This window comes from Hesperophylax consimilis, chromosome 17 (assembly GCF_061612785.1).
Source record: "Hesperophylax consimilis isolate HC1 chromosome 17, BYU_Hcon_1.0, whole genome shotgun sequence".
Taxonomy (NCBI): Eukaryota; Metazoa; Arthropoda; class Insecta; order Trichoptera; family Limnephilidae; genus Hesperophylax; species Hesperophylax consimilis.
In genome coordinates, this window is record NC_142852.1 from 821,804 (window position 1) to 840,786 (window position 18,983).

Consider the following 18,983-nt stretch of genomic DNA (forward strand, 5'->3'; position numbering starts at 1 on the left):
AGGGTTATGTAAGTGTACAGCGAAAAACACCATTCTTACCAGGGGCGTATAACTCTCGCATAACCTTGTAACCCTGATGGGAGGAGTTATCCTCAACCCAAATTCTTATAGACAAAGCTGTTGTGGCTGAAAGCTCAGATCTCATTGGCTCAGAGCAAAAATTGTATCTTGATCTCTCGCTCTCTACCGTAGCGACTCGTGTAACAGAAAGAGAAGCTAAACATGTGTTATGCTCCGATAAAAAAATAACGGTAATTTCCAAGACGTCATTTCGCAGATTGAAGTCAGTTGAAGGTTTTAGCGTAAATATTTTGAATTTTCTTTCACCCATCTAAAAATAATGTTGCGTGCTAGAATTCTTCAAGGTGATAAATTAATGCCGTGTTGTGTTAAAGGTTGCTCAAATGGATTCGATAATCCAGTGCTAGGAAGAAGCAGCAAGAAATACGTTTGTTTGTGTGTGCCATTTCGCGATTGAAATCAAAAATACGGTACTTTTGGGATTAAAAAATAATGCGTTGCCAACGCTTAATCTTCCAATCATCATAAAATATCCGGTCTATCTCCACCAATTGAAAGAAGGACCCGATCACGTTGTTAAATACAGGTACTAACCTCTCGTTCTTTGATACAATGTTCATGATTCCTGAATGTACTTCATTGGCTAATAATTTGATTAATTTTCCTTTTCAGACCTATCCGTATTCCGACGCGATCTTATACCACGTATTAGGAGACTAAAATTGCTAAACAAAGCCACGATTACATCAAACAAGTTCATTTAAACCTCTCCAGAATTACATCATGTAAGTACCAGTATTTTCAATGATGTTTGCTGACGACAAAGCTGTGAAAATTATGTGAAACCCTTGCAGGAGAACTTGAATAACTTCTAGTGCTATTTTGTGTATATATTCTTGTATTTTTGTGCAAGGTCAAATTAAATCCTATTAAGTTGTTGCAGTAAGACAGAAATCCTGGGTTCGATTCCTAGTTGAGACTGTTACTTTTTATTTTTTTGTGTCTTGTTCTGTTTCATGTTTTGTTTAGATATATTAGTATTATCTTCTACTTCAATGATAAATCAATGCTCAATACATCGGTTGTACTGACCCTGTTTTGTATTACTGTCCATTGTCTTTTTGAAAATAAAAAATATTTTGATGTGTGCATAGCTGTGGGTTTTTTTATTTTCCTTTTCCTGCATTCCAGTATTTATTATATAATTTTTTGGGCTAGTGAATGAACGATGTTAGCTGGGTGCAGGTATATTGTTTATGTTTGCTCTTTTTTTAAATGACCTTGAGATTTATTTATGGTCCACCATATATTTACCTGTCTGGACCAAACGACCGTTTTATCTGTGGTCGTCTGTGGTTAAGGGGGTGACAAAATGGCGCCATACAAAAAGCCCGAAGATATCGATCTAGAGAGTGGTTTATTTATGTAACTAACTAACTCGCAGGGGTAGGCAGAGAGGACGGACCGCAAAACAACTCGGTCACAATGGTCACAACATCGTCTCATACATACTCTTCTATTATTCTGACTCTTGACATGGCCCAACTCGAGTATCTGATTCACTTGATCGTGCCATGTCTTCCTCGGGCGTCCCCGACTTCTGCTACCATTCACATTTGCATCATATATCCTCCTTACACTCCTATCTTCGCTCATTCGCTCTACATGCCCAAACCATCTAAGCGTCCCTTTCTTAATCTTACTAATTACGCTTACATCAGCCTTGCACTCTTTGCGGATCTCCACATTCCTCACACGATCATACATGGTTTTACCACACATAAGCCTCAGGGATCTCATTTCAACAGCATTCAATCTACTTTAATCCTTTCTCTGCCAGTTCCATACATCAGGGTAGGTACCAGCACTCCATTGTGGCCTGCTAGCTTGGCTTCTTTGGACAATGTTTAGTTAGCGCCAACTGCGTTCAGTCCTCCATGAATGGAGTTCCCTGCATTTCCCCTTGTTTCAATATCTCTGTCAGCCTTCCCATCTCTCTAGAACATACTTCCTAAATACACAAACTCATCCACCTGCTCCAAGTATTCCTCAGCAACAACTATATTGCACACTGTTTTCGTACTCTCTCTTTCAAACACCGTGACTTTAGACTTACTTACATTCATCATTAATTCATTCTTCATACATATTTGGTTCATCCTAGACACGAGAGACTGTAGATCTTCCACCATTCATTATTTACATAATAACGTAAGCATTAATCGGTCACAAATAATATTCAAACCATGCCCGCTGTAGGTAATACGAAATAATCGTATTTGAATATGTTGTAATGTCTAGTATTACGTCATGTTTAAAAGAGTCGATGACGTGTTTATGTTGTCACTTTCACGGGCAAACTAGACAATACCTACGCACATTGATTTCTTTGCACTCTGTGATTGGTGATGGTGTTTTTAAAGCGTCGATAAACGATATATACTTTGATATAACATTTTAATAAGTTGCAGGAAACCTGCCACATGTTGACATGTTTGTTTGGGCGATTGTCTTTGATTACAACATAATTTTTTCATCAGATAATTAATGAATGCCTCTTTGTTTGTTCTGTACGCGTTCCTGTCAGTGCCAAATAGAGGTGAGGCGTATTTATCGTACCCAGTAAAAGTATATTTTGTACTTGTGACAAATCTCCAAAAAAATACTCACGAGTATTTTATACTGGGACTAAATATTTTTATTAGGTATTTTTGATGGGTATTTTTAATAGGAATTTTTAATGGTATTTTTTTATTTTGTTTGGATAAATGTGGGGAATTTTTCGACAGGGAATTCCGTAGCTACCCCCACCCTCCCCCCCATGGATTTTGAAAAATGAATGTGGGGAATCATAAATGAATATTTGTTGTGTAACACGTTATTAAGTTCATTCACATGCGATTGAAAGAATCCAAAATAATTTTTTTATATATGTAAATTTTAAAATGGGCATTCCTAGAGAAAACCCAAATTACAATAACTTACTTTGTTCATTAAATTTAATAAAATTATCTGATCGTAGAATTATTTTCGATTTAACGCGCGTTTACTGTCGAATTTGGCAGCCATCTCTGGTCCGGAGCCCCTAAATACCTGAAAAAAACCCTCGACTCTGTGCAGAAACGGGCGGTGCGTTTGATAGATTCCCCAATCTTAACAAACGGACTGCAATCTTTAGAGCACAGGCGTCAGGTAGTTATGCTGTCCTTGTTCTATCGGTATTACAATGGAAGATGCTCTGAGGAACTAGCGTCATTGATCCCTTCGGCACCGGTGCGTAGTCGGGATAGACGCCAAACGCGCGCCCAACATTTGTACACGGTTGACATTTGTCACATGAGAACGGGTCGCTTCTACGATTCGTTCTTAAGTTCAACAGCTCGGCTGTGGAACGAACTGCCGGCCTCTGTGTTTCCTCCCTCCTACAACATGGGACTCTTCAAGACCCATGTTCACTCCTTCCTCTCTACAAAAAGACCCTGATCAGACACACAGCATCCCCAAAGATGACATAGGCCCTGAGGGAAATTATTTTCATCAGGGCCTCCTGTGTGGAGTTAGAAAAAAAAAAAAAAAAAAACCTGTTTGTTCAAAATCATTAATTCAATGTTTGATATCCATGATTTATTATTTGTAATCTCTTTTCATACTCCAAGCAGGTCGGTTTCAAGACAGTACCTACCATATTATTGTAGCAATTCTATATCAACGTCCCAATATCACACTCCTATGCGACGGATTTAACAGCTAGGAAACAAATACTCCGATGTTGTTGATGTACATAAATTTCAATATATAAGCATACCCTATTGAAGTTTTTTTCATCAAGTAGTGGAATATTTTAATAAAGGTATTTAATTTGATTTGACTAACATATAATAATTTTGTCAACTGAAACAGAAAAAAATATTTTGATTTTTTTTATGTTTTGTGCCTGCATGCTGTGTAGATCAAGTTCAGTGATATTTTGAATTTATATTTATTTTTCTGCAATTGTTTTAAATAGTCGTTTCCTGCACTATTTTCATGTATAATTTCGTAAATATTTTTTTATATATACAGGGTGTATCGGCACGTACCCGACAAACTTTAACCAGCTATTCCTTTGCACATTTGGAGTAAAAAATGTTATGGGCACTTTGCTGTCCGGTAACATTTTTTTCAATTAAATAATGATAAAAAAATCCACACTCCGTCACTGTCATTGGCATTGTTTCTCGTGTTCAACAGCTGTTATTAGCAAGTGTGTCAAAAAGCGTGTTCGCTCTTTCATACACACTAAATATTAATAGCTAAAAATGAGACGAATGGTGCCATGCCATTTCGTTGTGATTGTAAAAGCGCGCTAATGTAGGTACGTACGTATATTATTCAACGAAACTCGAATAAAATATTGCCAGGTGGGTTTTAAAACTTTGAACAAGGATAAAACAGTGGTGACATGTGGTGAAAATATGAATAGTAATTTTTTTATTAAAAAAAAATGTTACCGGACAGCAAAGTGCCCATAACATTTTTTACTCCAAATGTGCTAAGGAACAGCTGGTTAAAGTTTGTCGGGTACGTGCCGATACACCCTGTATATATGTAAAAGCCTTAATAGGCGTGAAATAAATAAACACAGGATGTGAAATATTTTGTGGGGAATTATGTCTCACAGAAATTTCGAATAATTAATGGGGGAATCAAGCTTACGCAGAAAATTTGTGGGGAGTATAATTTATGTGAGTGCAGTTTAGAAATGACTTATTCTGAATCAATCATCAGGACGGTAATACTTTTGAGTATTTTGTAACTGTTATTTTTACCAGGTATTTCTCTGTACCTGTACTCATTGTACCCAGTAACGAAAGGTACTCATAGGACCCACCTCTATGCCAAAAGCGTTTAGAGAGTACCACGCATTATCATGGCATTATCTATGCTCGGGTATAAGATGCAGAATGGAAATAAAGTAACAATGTGGTATACAATAATTAATAATGAGAAAGATTTAACTCTGACTTCTGCATTGGAATGTGATATAAACTTTAATTATGTAGTTTTTTCAATATTAGAAATGTTGATTTCATGATATTCCAACGACACAAATAATAGATTTATTTATTTATTTATATATATACGCCTAAAAAGGCGTAACACAGAAGTGATACATGATCAGAGATGTGCAAAATGGGTAGGTACCAAGTAGGTATCCAAAACCATTTGAAATGCAAAATGGAAATGGGTCAAAACTTTTCCATTTGAAAATGCAAATTGCAAAATGGTTTTTAGAAAAGCATTTCAAATGCAAAATGCAAAATACCTATTTTCAAAATGCATTGAAAATGCAAAATGGTTTCTCAGGTCAAACAATTAAAATAATTATAGAATTTTTCAACAATTTTGTCATTTAATAATGGACATCAATGTAGAACAAACATATTACATGATGGTAAATCCAAAAACACCACGACTATAGATTATGAAACCACAAAAAATTTGCGCGGGACTAATGTTGCCAACGTAAAAACACAGAAACTGCTATCTAACATTTAATATTACAGCATCATGGCCCCATGTTCAGTATTTGAATCAGTATTTGTTGTAATGGTATCACTCAATTGCCAGGGCTCCTACCAGGGAGCAACTTGACAAATGTAAAATATCTCTCATAGTGAGGTTGAGGACCGACTGATATTTGGGGCTTATGAAAAAAAGATGAGTGGAGATAGTAGGAAGAATGTTGCAAAAAAGCATTTAAAATGGAAAATGCACTGAGAAAAGCATTTAAAATGCAAAATGGTTTTTAGAAAAGCATTTAAAATGCAAAATGAAAAATACCCATTTTGCATTTTGCATTTCCATTTGAAATGGATTTATTTGAAATAAAGCACATCTCTGTATATTAGGGTGTATCGATTTTTAACTTTTTTTTTGTTTTCAAATTCCAAGTTGAAATAAAGTTGCTACTAGGTACCACAACTTACCACAATTTTTTTTGGATTTTTAAAAAAATGTTTAGGTCTCCCGCACAAGGCCTAAAGTTTTAATTTTTTTCAAAAAATATCAATTTTTTTTTAATTTAAAAAAATAAATTCATAACTTTTTTGTTTATTCCAAGTTAAAAAACAGTAATATTAGGGCATAAAAATAAGTACGAAACGGTTTTTTTTAATAAAATATGGTATTTTGGTCTCCCGCACAAGCCCTAAAGTTTGTTAATTTTGATGAAATTTTGTAATTTTGTGTACATATATGAACCATGTTTTTTTTAAGTTTAAGCCACCGGAATTAATTGTACTTTTCTTACAGAAGGCATAAAATGAGACAATATATATATACATAATTCTTATATACATACAGTAAAAATATATACCACATATATACTATATATATATATAATATGTTTTATACCTGAAAAAAGATAGTTGGACGGTGTAAATTGTATGAGAAAGGTGTTGAAAGAAACTAATGTTATTTGCTATTACTGTTGTTTTTTACAAAAGTATAAAAGGTTATAACATGTCATAAAATGTAGTATAAAAACTAAGTACAAAATGTTGCTGATTACTTTCCATACGACATGAGTGGCAGTTGTCTTGTTCTACTGCAAATTTACTGACTTGTTTAAGTATTCGTCCTTTCATATTGGCTTCAAAACCTTAAATCAAAATTATGTATAGTTTTTACATAGGCCTAGTGAAAATTTTATAAATGTTATTACAGTTCCCAAATAAAATTTCAATTTAATATGGAAGACAGTATGATTAAGACGTTATTTAGAAACATAACTACAAAATAGTCGAAAAAACTTACTTAAATTCTAATCCTTTGCAGAGGTTTTGTACTGGCTCTTGGTCTCGAACGTAGGTAACTCTTTACGGTATTCCAGTCTGGCACGGATAAAACTATCTCTTTCGATTAGCCCACATACTCGCTTCAAAGCTTCTGTGACTTCCTTGACAATTCGTTCCACCGCTTGAGTGTGAGAAGGAATTCTAAATTCAACCCTTCCACTTCTGCCAGTTTCCGCAATTGACTCCAACTCTTCTAGGCTCATATCAGTAACAAGAGGGGGTTCGGTTACTGAAGTGGATTTCCAGTCAATCATATCTATATAGTCTTCGGCATCAAAATTGATCTGAGGAGGTTTAAATACCCTTACCACTTTCCTTACGGTTGAGCGAGCTTTCTGGATTCTCTTATAAGCCAAGGCTCTGATATGTTTTCGTTCATCGAACAGCATAGCTATCAAAACATGCTCTGGGTGAGCCATGAAAGCATTTATCTGTAACGTTGCATGGACGACTTTTCTTAGCTCATCTACCAAGTAATTGCTGAAAAGAATCATTTTAAAAAAATGAATGGAAGCTTGCAGGATTTGGGGATTGCACTTAATTGAGAACCATGATGGTATGTAGACCTTCATCATGAACTCTGCAAGCTTTCTTAGCTGAGGGGTCGGATCATCGGTGGCTACATACAAACGAAGGACTCGATTTGCCAGAGTAAGCCACCTGGCGTGCGAGATGTTGCCGGGGTTTCGTTTGGCCAACTCTTCAGCAATAGAATTGTCTTCCATATTAAATTGAAATTTCATTTGGGAACTGTAATAACATTTATAAAATTTTCACTAGGCCTATGTAAAAACTATACATAATTTTGATTTAAGGTTTTGAAGCCAAGATGAAAGGACGAATACTTAAACAAGTCAGTAAATTTGCAGTAGAACAAGACAACTGCCACTCATGTCGTATGGAAAGTAATCAGCAACATTTTGTACTTAGTTTTTATACTACATTTTATGACATGTTATAACCTTTTATACTTTTGTAAAAAACAACAGTAATAGCAAATAACATTAGTTTCTTTCAACACCTTTCTCATACAATTTACACCGTCCAACTATCTTTTTTCAGGTATAAAACATATTATATATATATATAGTATATATGTGGTATATATTTTTACTGTATGTATATAAGAATTATGTATATATATATTGTCTCATTTTATGCCTTCTGTAAGAAAAGTACAATTAATTCTGGTGGCTTAAACTTAAAACAAACATGGTTCATATATGTACACAAAATTACAAAATTTCATCAAAATTAACAAACTTTAGGGCTTGTGCGGGAGACCAAAATACCATATTTTATTAAAAAAAACCGTTTCGTACTTATTTTTATGCCCTAATATTACTGTTTTTTAACTTGGAATAAACAAAAAAGTTATGAATTTATTTTTTTAAATTAAAAAAAAAATTGATATTTTTTGAAAAAAATTAAAACTTTAGGCCTTGTGCGGGAGACCTAAACATTTTTTTAAAAATCCAAAAAAAATTGTGGTAAGTTTTGGTACCTAGTAGCAACTTTATTTCAACTTGGAATTTGAAAACAAAAAAAAAGTTAAAAATCGATACACCCTACTGTATATGATGCAGTGTACATAGGAGAATATCTGTATTATACAGGAGATACTGACAGTAAATAGATGTAATTCATTGTAAAGAAGGTACAAAATACACACTTGTAAAATTGTGATTACAAGTATAATGAGAAAATATGAAGCAATATTAGTAAAACGTAAGAGTAACACAAAGTAAAAAAGAAATTACAACAACACTACATATAAGACAAACCATTTAAACTAATTTACCAACGCTACTCTAATTTGTAGGATTCGACAAAGTGTTGGTGTAGATTATGCTTAATTCTATAAATGGAGTCAATAAATAAATCAATATCACCCCCATACTTGTTGCCCAGATCATCCTATTGGTCAGTGAGTCTGTGATTTAGATAAATTGAAGGTTTTCCTATCGTTTCACTTGAGTAGAATACAAATAAAATAATAAATTACTCAATAAAAAATATAAATGTAAACTACTAAAAAAAATATTTGTTCAATAGAAATGTATGAACGCGTAAAGGAAACAACTTTTAAAAAAATACAGTAATATAACTAAGATTATCTGTGACAGTTTCACTTGATTAACATTTTTGCTTTCTTATAAAATTATTTAGAAAATAAATAAAAACCAGTTTTGTGCTTGAAATCGAACGTTTCCAGACTTCGTTTGTCAAGCGATTTGAATGCCTATTACCTACAATATTAGGTAAACCAAGAATATACATATTTTTGCTTATAGCTTCCTCTTAAGTGAATTATTAAAGAAGTCAATGACGCTGCCAAATTGAAACTGGGAATGTGTGTTTTGCGTTATTTGGAAATAGAATATATTTTGACGAAGTATTGACAATAATATTCAGCAAATTGGTATTACTTAACAAAACGTCGATTACACGAATAAAAAGTAATTCCAATATAAATATTTATTTCAGTAACTTGTATCTAAGATGGGCAAAGACTCGGACAAGGACAAGAAGGAGGATTCAGGGTTTGGATTCAAGGACCGCGCTAAAGCCGAGGAGACACTCGAGCTGCTCAAGTCCCACGACTTCTCCTACCAGCGCCTAACCGTTCGAGGGCTGTTGGGCCGCGCCAAGAGGGTGCTCACACGTAAGTTTAACTAACTCATCATAACAAGGACAAGAAGGAGGATTCAGGGTTTGGATTCAAGGACCGCGCTAAAGCCGAGGAGACACTCGAGCTGCTCAAGTCCCACGACTTCTCCTACCAGCGCCTAACCGTTCGAGGGCTGTTGGGCCGCGCCAAGAGGGTGCTCACACGTAAGTTTAACTAACTCATCATAACAAGGACAAGAAGGAGGATTCAGGGTTTGGATTCAAGGACCGCGCTAAAGCCGAGGAGACACTCGAGCTGCTCAAGTCCCACGACTTCTCCTACCAGCGCCTAACCGTTCGAGGGCTGTTGGGCCGCGCCAAGAGGGTGCTCACACGTAAGTTTAACTAACTCATCATAACAAGGACAAGAAGGAGGATTCAGGGTTTGGATTCAAGGACCGCGCTAAAGCCGAGGAGACACTCGAGCTGCTCAAGTCCCACGACTTCTCCTACCAGCGCCTAACCGTTCGAGGGCTGTTGGGCCGCGCCAAGAGGGTGCTCACACGTAAGTTTAACTAACTCATCATAACAAGGACAAGAAGGAGGATTCAGGGTTTGGATTCAAGGACCGCGCTAAAGCCGAGGAGACACTCGAGCTGCTCAAGTCCCACGACTTCTCCTACCAGCGCCTAACCGTTCGAGGGCTGTTGGGCCGCGCCAAGAGGGTGCTCACACGTAAGTTTAACTAACTCATCATAACAAGGACAAGAAGGAGGATTCAGGGTTTGGATTCAAGGACCGCGCTAAAGCCGAGGAGACACTCGAGCTGCTCAAGTCCCACGACTTCTCCTACCAGCGCCTAACCGTTCGAGGGCTGTTGGGCCGCGCCAAGAGGGTGCTCACACGTAAGTTTAACTAACTCATCATAACAAGGACAAGAAGGAGGATTCAGGGTTTGGATTCAAGGACCGCGCTAAAGCCGAGGAGACACTCGAGCTGCTCAAGTCCCACGACTTCTCCTACCAGCGCCTAACCGTTCGAGGGCTGTTGGGCCGCGCCAAGAGGGTGCTCACACGTAAGTTTAACTAACTCATCATAACAAGGACAAGAAGGAGGATTCAGGGTTTGGATTCAAGGACCGCGCTAAAGCCGAGGAGACACTCGAGCTGCTCAAGTCCCACGACTTCTCCTACCAGCGCCTAACCGTTCGAGGGCTGTTGGGCCGCGCCAAGAGGGTGCTCACACGTAAGTTTAACTAACTCATCATAACAAGGACAAGAAGAAGGATTCAGGGTTTGGATTCAAGGACCGCGCTAAAGCCGAGGAGACACTCGAGCTGCTCAAGTTCCACGACTTCTCCTACCAGCGCCTAACCGTTCGAGGACTGTTGGGCCGCGCCAAGAGGGTGCTCACACGTAAGTTTAACTAACTCATCATAACAAGGACAAGAAGGAGGATTCAGGGTTTGGATTCAAGGACCGCGCTAAAGCCGAGGAGACACTCGAGCTGCTCAAGTCCCACGACTTCTCCTACCAGCGCCTAACCGTTCGAGGGCTGTTGGGCCGCGCCAAGAGGGTGCTCACACGTAAGTTTAACTAACTCATCATAACAAGGACAAGAAGGAGGATTCAGGGTTTGGATTCAAGGACCGCGCTAAAGCCGAGGAGACACTCGAGCTGCTCAAGTCCCACGACTTCTCCTACCAGCGCCTAACCGTTCGAGGGCTGTTGGGCCGCGCCAAGAGGGTGCTCACACGTAAGTTTAACTAACTCATCATAACAAGGACAAGAAGAAGGATTCAGGGTTTGGATTCAAGGACCGCGCTAAAGCCGAGGAGACACTCGAGCTGCTCAAGTTCCACGACTTCTCCTACCAGCGCCTAACCGTTCGAGGACTGTTGGGCCGCGCCAAGAGGGTGCTCACACGTAAGTTTAACTAACTCATCATAACAAGGACAAGAAGGAGGATTCAGGGTTTGGATTCAAGGACCGCGCTAAAGCCGAGGAGACACTCGAGCTGCTCAAGTCCCACGACTTCTCCTACCAGCGCCTAACCGTTCGAGGGCTGTTGGGCCGCGCCAAGAGGGTGCTCACACGTAAGTTTAACTAACTCATCATAACAAGGACAAGAAGGAGGATTCAGGGTTTGGATTCAAGGACCGCGCTAAAGCCGAGGAGACACTCGAGCTGCTCAAGTCCCACGACTTCTCCTACCAGCGCCTAACCGTTCGAGGGCTGTTGGGCCGCGCCAAGAGGGTGCTCACACGTAAGTTTAACTAACTCATCATAGTCGCCTTAAATATCCACACAAATTATCTATAAATACCGCCAACGGGAATTGAACCCGCACCTTCTTTTACTAATCCTTTGTGCTTTGGGGATTTGGCGAGGAGGCACGAAATGAAAGATGATGGTCACAGTGTTTTATTTGAGTCAAACGCTGGTCAGATGTGCTGGAACTAGGGCGCTGTGATCCGGTGTAGCGCTGGCCTGGGACGATGGCCGGGGCCAGGGGGCTGTGTTGATTATCCCGATGGAGTCCATGATTGAAAAGCCGGGTGTTATCCGGGGTTGTCACTCGCGAAGTCTTGCTAATTGTTGAACGACTGATGGCTGACTGACTGTCGAGTTCCTTCACGCTGTCATTTTGGTTGCTATGTAGATATTGCCAAACTAAAATTAAAAAATAAAAGAACATCCAAGAAGCTTGTTTGGAAAAAGCCGAAACTTCTAGAATGCCGTTCGAATCAAGTAGTGGCATACAGAGATGTGCTTTATTTCAAATAAATCCATTTCAAATGGAAATGCAAAATGGGTATTTTCCATTTTGCATTTTAAATGCTTTTATAAAAACCATTTTGAATTTTAAATGCTTTTCTCAATGCATTTTCTATTTTAAATGCTTTTTTGCAACATTCTTCCTACTATCTCCACTCATCTTTTTTTCATAAGCCTCAAATATCAGTCGGTCCTCAACCTCGCTATGAGAGATAATTTACATCTGTCAAGTTGCTCCCTGGTAGGAGCCCTGGCAATTGAGTGTACCATTACAAAAAATACTGATTCAAATACTGAACATGGGGCCATGACGCTGTAATATTAAATGTTAGATAGCAGTTTCTATGTTTTTACGTTGGCAACATTAGTCCCGCGCAAATTTTTTGTGGTTTCATAATCTGTAGTGTTTTTGGATTTAACATCATGTAATGTGTTTGTTCTACATTGATGTCCATTATTAAATGACAAAATTGTTTAAAAATTCTATAATTATTCTAATTGTTTGACCTGAGAAACCATTTTGCATTTTCAATGCATTTTTGAAATAGGTATTTTGCATTTGAAATGCTTTTCTAAAACCAATTTTGCATTTTGTATTTTCAAATGGAAAAGTTTTGACCCATTTCCATTTTGCATTTCAAATGGTTTTGGGTACCCATTTTGCACATCTCTGGTGGCATACCACTACAGTGCTATGCATACAAAACCTTGTCTTATAAACATTAGTGTATAAATAAAAAAATAATAAGTTTATCTTATTTACCTACTTCGCATTCATATTGGTTGATAGAACTATTTCTCGTGGCTCTATCGTACAGACTCAATAATAATTTCAACAATAATGTAAATGAAACGAAAATATTCGGTTAAGGCGAAGCTTAATGCTAAATCACTATTTTGATTAATCTTTATAACGAATTGGTGTACATTATGAATACCAAAAAATATGCTTTAGATAAATTGAAGGTTTTCCTATCGTTTCGCTTGAGTAGAATACAAATAAAAATATGAAAATAGTCAATAAAAAATATATAAATGTAAACTACTAAAAAAAAACTTTTTTTCTGTAGAAATGTATGAACGCGTAAAGGAAACAACCTTAAAAAAATACAGTATAATAGCTAAGATTATCTGTGACAGTTTCACTTGATTAACTTTTTTGCTTTCTTATAAAATTATTTACAAAATAAATAAAAACCAGTTTTGTGCTTGAAATCGAATGTTTCTAGACTCCGTTTGTCAAGCGATTGTAATGCTTATTACCTACAATATGCGGTATACCAAGAATATGCACATTTTTGGCTTATAGCTTTCTCTTAAGCGTTATATCAAATGACAACTCAGTTTTAAAATGGCTATTCCTATTTTGTTATAGTACAGCACTCAAACGGTCAGAAGGATTGGTTATTATATAAAATACTAAATGACAGAACAGAATTGCTCGCATTGATAAGCTGTCAGATTCCACTAAGTAAAACTACAAGTCAGGATTTATTTCAGTGCAGAAATTCTGGGACTAACTACCATATGTATTCCTCATTGCCAAGAATACTTATGGAGGGAAATAATTATACCGAGTCAGAGGACATCTTCAATATGTCACTTTGTTACCGAGACAGTTATGTTTGAAATATGCAATGTATAATTGTTACTAATCATTCGTAAAAGCCCCTAAAAAAGTTCATAAATTGACAGGCGAAACGCAAAATGATTGAGTTGAACAACGTACAAAGCCTTATAATGTAATTAATATACTTTTGTTTAAAATTTCAGTGACCAAGTCCGAAGAAAAGATCAAAAATATAAAAGGAGCTATGGAAGTATTTGAAAAATGGCTCCAAGAATACGAAAAAGAACATCCATCAAAATCAGCCAAGAGTTCTTCAAAACCCACAAAGAAGTCATCCAAATCAGACGATGAGGAAGGTGACGGAGAAAAGGAGAAGGATGCTCCTTCAGACAAGGTGCAAGGATTGGGCTTCAAGGATGCGGAGAAAGCCAAGGAGACGTTGAAGAACTTGGAAGGACGAGATCCTGATTACCAGAAGCTGGCCATTAAGGGATTAATTGGGAGTGCCAAAAGGGTGCTGACTAGTAAGCAACATTTATTATACGTTTCCCGCAGGGGTAGGCAGAGAGGACGGACCGCCAAACAACTCGGTCTTGGCACACACTTCTTGCCTCATTCACATTCATACATCGTCTTGTACATACTCTTCTACTGACCGTTGACATAGCCCGACGCATATATTCTTCTTACGCTCCTTTCTTCGCTCATTCGCTCTACATGCCCAAACCATCTAAGCGTCCTTTCTTAATCTTACTCATTATGCTTACATCAGCCTTGTACTCTTTGCGGATCTCCATATTAGAAGATAATATTAATAAATTTAAAAGAAACAGAACAAGATAGAAAAAATAAAAAGATACGATTCTTAGTTGTGACTAGGGGATATGGTCGTATTAGCTCAGTGGTAGAGTAAAACCCCGGCAAGGTTGAGATTCTGGGTTCAATTACTAGATGGGACTGAATCTTTTTCTGTTTCAAATGTTTCTTTGAGAATTGCTAATATTGTCGTCAATGATTAAATATTACGATTTGCGATTTTACTCATTAAGTTATTCCAAAAAAATTCAAATAAATTTCCATCACAGTTACAAACTATTTTAGAATATTACAGTTAAAAAGTTTAACCTAATTCGTTGTAAAAGTATGTATGTTGTAAGTTGATGCATTTAGTATGAAGTGCGTAAAATCTTGGCGGCTTATATCATCCATTAGGATGCAGGGTAAAGGATTTTAAAAATGGGTCTTGAAGAGTTGTAGATGTTTTAGGAGCGAGGAAACGCAGAGATCGGTTAATAAAAGTTAAAACCGCGTAAATATGTGAGGCACTTGTTTAGCGTGAACCCCGATGCACCGATGCACAGGACGCAAGTTCCTCGGAGAATCTTCTGATAAAATACCGGTAGAACGAGAACAGCATTCCCATCTGACACCTGTGCTCTAAAGTTTGCAATCTGTTTGTGAAGGTTAGGTAATATATCAAACAGACCAAGCGCACCCACCACTATCAAGATCTACTTTAAGGACCAGATGGGTTGCTGTATCGGTTCTCACGTCAAGACTATACTTTTGTTTAAGGCGATGCACTACATCGTGTAATATTTTAAATTGAGCCACTATCAATAACACCCCTTACGTAGATGGCGATAAGGTTTAAATTCCCGCTTAACACCATCCACATGTTTTGATTTATGCAAGAAAAAAACATGGCCAAAAAGTGCCTTTTATTTTATTTTGTGGATGTTCAGGCATAAATATTTAATTTTTTTCCGATAAATTTTATAAATAACTTAATTTTCCACATTTTACAATAAAATCATAACCGAAAATGGGTTCGTAAGTAGGAGATTTTGAACTTTAAAGTAGTTTTCATAGGCCTTATACATTATTTTTTTCTGGGCTTATAAAAAGACTTATCTAAAAAATACTCGATTATTTCAAAGGTCAAGATATATTCTACTCGCAGTATTTAATTAAAGCATCCGAAACATTTCTAGGCGACCAAATTTTCAAACCAAAAACACATGATTTTGCATTACTACGTATGGCATCGCCTTAAACGAAGCTACTATTAAATGATTCTAAAAGTCCCCGTCTGTCGCTCAACGGCACAACATACATTTATATGTGCCAAAAAAAAAACAATATCAGACCGCTGCACAGAGTAAGGGGTTTATTTAAGATATTTATTGGCTCTAGACCAGAAGTGGTTACCATATTAAAAAGTAAAGCATACTTGCGATTCTTAACAACTTTTTTTATTTTACAGGCACCCGAGATAAAGAAAAAATCCAAAACATGAAAGATGCCCTGTCCATATTCGATGACTTTCTCGAGGACTTCGACAAGACTAACCAGTCCAAGAAGAACATGTCCTACCTGCCCCTTCCCGTGGTGGAGCAGTGTGCCCTCCTGGCGCGCCAGCTCGGTGTCGCTACGGACAGGTCTGACGCCTTCCTCCAGGCGTACCAGCGGGCCGGAGGGGACTATAAGAGAGTCAGGACTATTGAAGATAAGGAAACTGGGAAGACTTGGGATATAACCAGAAATACGGAGCTGAATTCATTCAAAGACACGGTAGGTGTTGATTTATATTCGTGGATATTTGATTACTGTTTCTGACCATCAATATTAGTGCGCCCTACTGTCGAATTTGGCAGCCATCTCTGGTCCGGAGCCCCTAAATACCTGAAAAAAACCCTAGACTCTGTGCAAAAACGGGCGGTCCGTTTGATAGATTCCCCAATCTTAACAAACGGACTGCAATCTTTAGAGCACAGGCGTCAGGTAGGTATGCTGTCCTTGTTCTATCGGTATTACAATGAAAGATGCTCTGAGGAACTAGCGTCATTGATCCCTTCGGCACCGGTGCGTAGTCGGGATACACGCCAAACGCGCGCCCAACATTTGTACACGGTTGACATTTGTCACATGAGAACGGGTCGCTTCTACGATTCGTTCTTAAGTTCAACAGCTCGGCTGTGGAACGAACTGCCGGCCTCTGTGTTTCCTCCCTCTTACAACATGGGACTCTTCAAGACCCATGTTCACTCCTTCCTCTCAACAAAAAGACCCTCCACACAGCATCCCCAAAGATGACATAGGCCCTGAGGGAAATTATTTTCTTCAGGGCCTCCTGTGTGGAGTTAATATACAAAAAAAAAATAAAAAAAACACATCATGTAAACCTACAAATAGCTGTAATTTTCTGTTTTTTGTTTCTTGTGTTTGTATGACTTGTTGCATAGCTTTTATCAAATGTAATTTTACTCTTATTTTTTATGTTTCAAAGTATCTGTCAAATTAAAATTATACTACCAACCATGTAAAAGCCCTCTGGGCGTTAAATAAATAAAAAAATCAAAATAATGTATGATGTGGAAGAGAATGCTAGAAGGCAGGATGAACGAGGAATGCGTGGCATTATCAAAGTGAAACAGATATTTATATACGGTCAAAATTTTGTTCCAAACCATTCATACCTTCAAGCAACGTTGGGTATATTCCTAGTTTATTATAAAAAATAACAGATTTGGATGGAGTCTGGCGCCGACGCCCAAGTTGCATAATGACTGGTGTGAAGCTAATATAAAAGAAAAGTTAAATATTTGTATTTATATTTCCAGATTGGTGGATCACACAGCGAACTATTCGAGGAGGATGATAATCCAACTAAAAGTCATCTCAGGCTTTTAGTCTGGGCTTACAGTCCAGAGGAAATCAAAATGAAGAGGATGAAAATAAGAGTTGGAGATGCGGATGTCGAAATGAAGGACGAATCTAGTAAGGATGACAAGAAATCATCCAAAGACGGAAAGGATTCTGCAAGAGATGGAAAGAGCTCATCTAAAGAATCTTCAAGAGATGGAAAGAGCTCATCTAAGGACAGGAAGAGTTCTTCGCGCGATAGCAAGAGCTCTTCACGCGATAGCAAAAGCTCTTCGGACAGGAAGCGAAAGCACAGCAGCGATGACAGCTCATCAGCGTCGAATTCCGACAACGAATCTCCAAATAAACGCAGGAAATAAAATAAAATAAATTATTTAATGCGAAAGTTTCAAAGCAACACTTACTTAACTAAGTTTTAAACCGGTTTATATTGTTAATAATTTCTTATATTATATTTTTGTATAATTTGATAATAATTGTATGCAGGTACAATTAATTGTTTGCATTTATTTTTGTAAAAAATATGAAAATCATATTATATGTTGTGATTATAATAAATAGTCTATTTTTGTCTATTGCCAATTTATAAGAAGTAAAGTTGTGTTTATTAAAACCATATTCATTTTTCTTTACAACTTAATAAGGGGAGAATGAAATAAGAAGTCGCCCAAGAGTGCTCGACAAGATCAAGTGAATCAAGTTGAGTACAGTCATTTTAATAATCGGTTTGACAGAAGAGGTTAAACATTCAGCATCACATTGTTAACATGCACAAAGTATTTTAAAAACACTTTTGTGTGTGACAGTAACTATACAGGGTGTCCGGGGGTAAAGCGCGCATACTTGAGGAGGTTATTCTATTAACCTTTCCTTATCTGTGGTGTGTATTTACTACACATTGCTTCTAATAACTTTAATAACTCTATAAATATAATAAATTCTGAGTTCAGATTTTAGGTATTCCTCTGTTATACATTTATGCACTGAATTAAAAAATAATATATCACATAGTTTTCAAATTCAATTAAAAATCAGAGTTTTTTGGTAAAAATCGGGAGCAAATACACCAATACAATCAACCGTGTGATACTAATAAGCGAAGAGTGTACGAGGAAATGACACGCTATTGATGTCCCGCTTTAATTCGCTATGCGGGAACATGAGACATCCACACTTCTGCAGTTGTAGTTTTTGATTTAGACCATCGATACCTACGACCGCACAGCTGTGTTTGTGCCAGCCGCGCCGCTAGCCAGTTGGCCGCGAATCGACGTTAGATGTGGACCCCTCGCACGTTTCTTTAGCATCTGCCGATGGTTTTTTCATGTTTTCAGCAATTAAATTACAATTATTATTACTTTTGATATAAAATATAATAAACATAATCGATGAGCTATGAATATTCATATTTTTCCGATATTAAATCGCTTATTTTGAGATATTGTGTATTGACTACACAGTACCGGAACGCGTGTATTTTTTTAGCGCAGTAAGGGAAAG

General features: G+C 37.3%; 1 protein-coding gene across 2 annotated transcripts in view; it reads left to right on the top strand.

Annotated features, from left to right (window-relative positions):
* The window catches only part of Ude (Uracil-DNA degrading factor), a 30,392-nt gene extending 12,301 nt beyond the window's left edge, over window positions 1-18,091 (top strand). Inside the window, exons 2-5 of one of the 2 annotated variants that reach the window (XM_089642185.1) lie at window positions 9,348-9,525; window positions 14,021-14,341; window positions 16,084-16,391; window positions 17,441-18,091. In XM_089642185.1, the coding sequence (XP_089498311.1) occupies window positions 9,363-9,525; window positions 14,021-14,341; window positions 16,084-16,391; window positions 17,441-17,842 (1,194 nt within the window). In that variant the 5' untranslated portion in view covers window positions 9,348-9,362 and the 3' untranslated portion in view covers window positions 17,843-18,091. Of the gene's footprint in view, window positions 1-9,347; window positions 9,526-11,380; window positions 11,736-14,020; window positions 14,342-16,083; window positions 16,392-17,440 lie in introns of those variants that run through there. The other variant, XM_089642184.1, reaches the window with a different exon arrangement.
* Window positions 18,092-18,983: the final 892 nt, after the last annotated feature.